The 5924-nt window shown below is 41.7% G+C and overlaps 1 protein-coding gene across 1 annotated transcript; it reads left to right on the top strand.

Annotated features, from left to right (window-relative positions):
- The first annotated feature begins 3204 nt into the window (after window positions 1-3204).
- Window positions 3205-4776, top strand: LOC130136199 (uncharacterized). Its single transcript, XM_056306358.1, has one exon. The coding sequence runs from the start codon at window positions 3519-3521 to the stop codon at window positions 4137-4139; it is 621 nt and encodes a 206-aa protein (XP_056162333.1). The 5' UTR covers window positions 3205-3518; the 3' UTR covers window positions 4140-4776.
- Window positions 4777-5924: the final 1148 nt, after the last annotated feature.

Below are 5924 nucleotides of genomic sequence, written 5' to 3'. Positions count from 1 at the left end.
TAGGCAAATGTATGGAATAATGAACAGTAAACGTATCTATCGATTCGCCGTCAAATCTACCGACTTGATGCGTATCTATTAATTTTAAGGCAAAATTATAAATTTCATATCAAGTACAAAGTCCGACAAAAAAATAATAGGCACGACATTAACGCGCTCTCTTCGAGTTTAAGAATTACGGCTTTTATGAAGAATAGTTTTCTGTACGATATTTTGTGTTTTGCTAATTTGCTCAACATGTACTCCATATTAAGACATCTTTTGCAGTCGATTGTGAATTTCAATCAAAACATGTTATTTTGCATTTTTTTTCCACTTACTTTTATATGTTTTTATGTTGAGAAAAGCTCGCTTTAGTTATTGTAGCGTATCTTACTATTCAATTCTATCCTCGATTTATTACTCATGAATTTGAGATTTCAATTCACGATCCATACATGTTGATTACAAAAAAAATAATGAACTTTTGGTTATTAGTCGATGAAAGCCGAGTTTTGGTCATTTACGAACATAATTATTAGTGACTTGAAGAGAATCAACAACTCGCCAGTGAAGTCATTGATGACACACAACGTGAAGTTGTCAACGAGAACCTCAAAATTGATTAACAAAGTCATCGATAGTGACGACGAGTAATCGATATGAGGATAACCATTGGGTAGTTATTTTTATTGCCGCTATTTTAGTATTGTTGTGACTTCTTATAAATAAGTGTTGCCAGATAACAGGAGACTGTGAAATAAATTCTCGTGGATAATATAACTTCTTGTAACTATGAGGAAGTAATTTATTTATTTGAATTTAGCAACCGTTGTATGTACCAGTGCGTAAAGAGTTATAAATACCCCAAGTGTGTTCATTGCGGATCCCTGAACAAACAACAAAAACCTGTTGTCTTCCAATTTTTTTTCCAATTCCTGTACCTTAGCTGCAGTTTCCAAATTTTTTGTTGTCGATTAAATTTTGACGTGTATCTTATTGCTTTCAGATCTTCGCCGTTGATTAAATTCCGATGTGGTATCCTTATGTCATCACATCACACTTTGTCATCGATTAAATTTCGTTGAAGCATATATGTTCCTTGAACTCCATTGATAAAACTACTGTCCAAAATTGCCATGAGATCCCGTCTCTTCTTAATAAAACTGAAGAACGAATTATGGTGAAAGATATTTCATTGTTGATCAAATTCCGACGACACACAATCTCACCTTAACAATAATGATTTTATACAAATTTGTTATTAGTTTATATACGATATTTTATTAGGGCCTTATGAAGGGTGCCCTCAAATAAAGGTGATCATTAGGCAGTTCGAGTTAAAGCTCGAACATCGGGCTTAATGTATTGCCCAAAACCACCCTTATTATAGTAATTTGACAGGAATTTTCAAGCGAGGCTTAGCCAAAGATAGGCGGCACGGACTTTATCATTCGACTTTTTGCCCAAACTTACTTATTTACCTTGTAGGCCTAGACACTTACCTATCCGTTGATCACCTCTATTCTTGGCACTAGTCCACCATAATGCATAAAGAAATGTTTTTTATTTTTAATGCAATGATTATCCATCGCATGAGAAAAATAATGCATTCAAAATGACGAGTGTTTTTTTTTTTCTATAACAAAACGAATCTCATTTATACATCGTAATTGATTTAAACTAGATTCGGCAGATGGTTAAATGCTTGGTTTGGATGCAAGGAAGCAGTAAATGGAATGTCTCAAACCATTCAAATCGTAGCGTCTCCCCTAGGAGCCGAAGTTAAAATTTCGTATCCCTATAAACAAGATAAGGAAAAGACTCGTCCCGTCGATGTAATTGAGTCGGTCGGCACAACTCAATGCTCGAATGCGATTTGAACATTCGAAACTCGACATTCAACTTGTATTCAATGAACTTGATTGCTCAAGCTCGAGTTTAAACTCGAATAAGTATTCAATGAATTCGAGCTTAATTCAATTCAATTAGTCGATAGATCTTAGTCGAAACCCTAATCGACCAACCTCCCCAGTCACTTTTAAAATACACTATAACTAAAAATTTAATAACTTGTGGTATTTGGTTATATTTATTCGGGATAATGACATAATCAGTCCCTGAACTTTGGTCCAATGTGCAATGTGATTCATGAACTTTTAATTTGTTTAATGTAGTCTTTGAATTTTAGCCTAATGTTTAATGTGGTTGTTGAACGCTTGTCTTGGATGTAAGGAAGCATTAAACGGAACGTCTCAAACCATTGAAATCATAGCGTCTCCCCTTGGAGCCAAAGTTAAAATTATGTATCCTTATAAACAAGATAAGGAAAAGACTCATCCCCTTTTCGTCGATGTAATTGAGTCGGTCAGCACGGTTCAATGCTCGACCGCGATTTGAACTTTCGAAACTTGACATTTAGCTCGTATTCAATGAACTTGATTTCTAAAGCCCAAGTTTTAACTCGAATGAGTATTCAATGAGTTCAAGCTTGATTCGATTCAATCAGTCGATACATTTTAGTCAAAACCCGAATCGACTGACCTCCCCCTTCAATTTTAAAAATACACTATAATTAAAAAAATAATAACTTATGGCATTTGGTTATATTTATTTGGGATAATGACATAATAAATTTATGAATTTTGGTCCAATGTGCAATGCGGTCCCTGAACTTTTAATTTGTTCAATGTAGTCCTTGAATTTTAGCATAATGTTCAATGTTGTCCTCAGACTGTTTGAAAATGTTATTGAACAAATTCAAGGACTATATTGAGGACAACATTGAACATTATGCTAAAATTCAAGGACTATATTGAACAAATTAAAAGTTCAGGGACCACATTGCATATTGGGTTAAAGTTCAAGGACGATATTGAATAAATTAAAAGTTTAGGGATCACATTGCATATTGGTTCAGAGTTCAGGGATTGTTTGCATTATTTTTCTAATTTATCAAAGCGTGGATGTCTAAAGACAATAACTCAAAAAAGGAGAAGAAAACAATGAAATCAGAATTTGCCGTTCGAACTTGAACAGTACCTTGGACTCAGCTCTCTCTCTCTCTCTCTCTCTAAAGGTTCAATACTTTGACCGTATTAACCTCCCACGCGTGAAGGTCGGTGTAGAGAGAGAGAGAGAGACGACCATTTCTTCTGTATCATTCACTGCTACCCTCCACCCTTCTTCCTCCTCCACCCACTATATATGTCCACCTCCCTCCCCTATCATCCCTCCCCATCACACCTCGCCAAGTCCCTCCTCCTCCCTCCTCCATTTCTGCTCTGCACAGAGCATCAAAACAACCCAACCTTCCTTCCTTCCTTCCCACCCTCCTCCTCTTCCTCTGCTCCTTCCCCCTTACGAGGAAGAAGGTGGGTCCGAGAGATTGCTAGCGGTAGCCTCGTTAAGAAAAACATTCGATACCCACCAACGGCGGCGAACGAAGGAAGCGGAAGATATTAACTTTGACGGCGATTAACTTGACTTTCCCTCGATTCGGTGTCTTGGGTCTCTCCGCCAGATCTGGAGCTGAAGCCATGGCGACGGAGGTGTTGCGGCCTCGGGACTGCCTGATCCAGAGGATCCGGGTATCGCCGGCGTCCTTCCCTCGCCGGAAGGCCTGCAACTATGGGAACTCGTATTCTAACCCCAGCAGATCTAGCGCTAGGCCTAACCGGAAGCAGATCCATCAGCAGCAGCAGCCGGCGGCGAAGCCGGAGGTCCAGCGGAAGCGGTTGGTGCCCGCGCAGCCGGAGCCGTCGACCTCCTTCTCGAGGTCCAGCTCCGACGACCTGAGGCAGGGGAGGTCGTCCTCCGGCCTCGTGATGGAGAAGGTCACGATCCTCCGGCGGGGCGAGTCGCTGGACTCGAAGATCAAGAGCCAGGTCTCGGAGGCGGCGGCGTCGTCGAGCGGCCTGGTCGTCTGCGACGGGACGCAGCGGCTGGGCCCCGACCCGGCGATGGTCCCTAAGCAGGTCCGGATGGTGGATCTCAGGTCTCCGGCGGCGGCGAGGAGGTGCGACGTGTACGCCGGGTCGGCGTTCGCGGTGTCGCCGGAGCCGAGCTCCCTCCCCCTCCCGTCGTTCTCGAAGAAGAAGCACGTCTCCTTCGACGACTCGGCGACCAGGGATCTCCGGAGGCTGCTGCGTCTCGACTGAGGAAAGGGTCTCGGACGGCGAAGAAGACCCGGTTCGCTAGATCCGGGCGCGTGCCCGGATCCGACTCTCTCTCTCCCTCTATCTCCTTCTACGTAGGTTCCATGTCTCGTCGCCGGAGCATTTTCTCGCGATATTTTGGAGGTCAGATCGCAGCCGCGAGTTTTTGAGAAGCGGGTGGGATGGATAGATCTCGATATCGGAGAAATTGACCGGGGGCGATTCAGTAAATTTGCAATCTTTCTTCTTCTTCCTCTTCTTCTGCTCTGTGATGTGAGATCTTGTTAGATCTGCATCTGTATCATCACATCTGTCTTGTGGGTGGGTCTTGTTGGGTAATCTTTATGTAATTTGGGGTTGATGGGTATGTTCTTAGGGTGTTGTAACTTGTAATGGAAGTGGGAAAAAAATTAAAATAAGGCAAAAAAAAAAAGATGGGGATTGAGTTTGAGTTGTAATTTGTTGGGGGAAACAGGTTGTTGGGTTAGGGGAGGGGAGGGTGTTTAAGGTTTTAATTTGGTGATTAGTGATCTCAAGTGTCTGTGCTGTCTTGTGAAAGAGAAAGAGGCCTGTATGTATGTATGGTCCCTTTGCTATGCTATGTAATTAAGGAAGGTAACTTTAGGGATTTGTTGGCCAACGTGACTCCTCCATGTTTGTCTTTCTTCTCTTGTGCTCCTGTTCTGGCCATTCCAAATGATTATGGTCCTGTGCCGCCCCTTTTTCTTGGTGCAAGTGTTGTTGATGGTGGAGAAATCTTGTGGTGGAGACGGTGAAAGGACTCTGAAAGATCACCGATCTTCTGAACTTTACTCATTGGGGGACAAAGAAAACAAGAGAAAAATGATGAAAAATGATGAATAATTCAATTCAATTCAATTGATGAGAGTCTTGGTTTCTATTCCTCTTGCTCCTCATAGGGGTGGGTGTGATATGAGGTCTTTCAGTCCTCTTGATGACATTCTTGGGCTCACCCTATGATCATATGGTTGTCCTTTGTTCACCCAATAATTCCAGTTTTAGTCTTTGCTCATAGGGGTGTGATATATGAGGTCTTTCAGTCCTCTGATTGTATTCTTGGGCTCACCCTATGATCATAAGGTCATCTTTTGTTCACCCAATAGTTACAGTTTTGAATGCCTGGTCTTTGATCCACCATGGATCTTCTCTTCCTCTGGCCAACTTTGATCTAATCTGCTGCCTGCCCTTTTGATGGCTTTAGGTACCCGGTCAATCGCCGGAGTAGGTCGGCTTTGGTTCGGTTCGGTAAGCGTTGGCTGGATTTTCGATTGAATGACAGAGATTAATATTCAAAAGAACAGAAGAAAAACGACATGCTTCGTGTGGGTTCTTGTGTCCTCAGAGTAGTTGTCTGTGGGCGTTGTTGTGTGGTTTCGTTGAAAAGGGCCAGTCAGGGTCGGACGTGGATGATCATATCTCGTGGTGGTGGGTGTCGCAATTGAATGCAAATTGCATTATTGCCCCTATTTTATATCTATAGATTTTTATAATTTTTAATAATATTTTTATTTTTTTTAATGCTTTTTTGGCAAATGGAATCCGAGGAGGAGGAGCCTCTGCGTTCGGATGGGGACAGCTGCAGACGCAATAAATAATTAATAATTGCAGAAAATTAAAGAGAATGGAGCGTTTGCAGCTCTTGCGATTTTTACTTTTTATTTATTTAAATTTATTCTTTTTTAATTCTTTGTTTGTATAGCCTTTTGGACCGGAAGGCCAATTTGGTCAATTCGGCGTACGTGATTTTTTTCCGTGCTATGCTGGTCC

This window comes from Syzygium oleosum, unplaced genomic scaffold (assembly GCF_021117445.2).
Source record: "Syzygium oleosum isolate NSW1041296 unplaced genomic scaffold, Sole_v2.1 Sole_v2.43, whole genome shotgun sequence".
Taxonomy (NCBI): Eukaryota; Viridiplantae; Streptophyta; class Magnoliopsida; order Myrtales; family Myrtaceae; genus Syzygium; species Syzygium oleosum.
This window is presented reverse-complemented; position numbering and strand designations above follow the sequence as displayed.

Bases quoted from the DNA above. Each gene is read 5' to 3' on its own strand.
- LOC130136199 (XM_056306358.1), top strand. From the start codon at position 3,519: ATGGCGACGGAGGTGTTGCGGCCTCGGGACTGCCTGATCCAGAGGATC.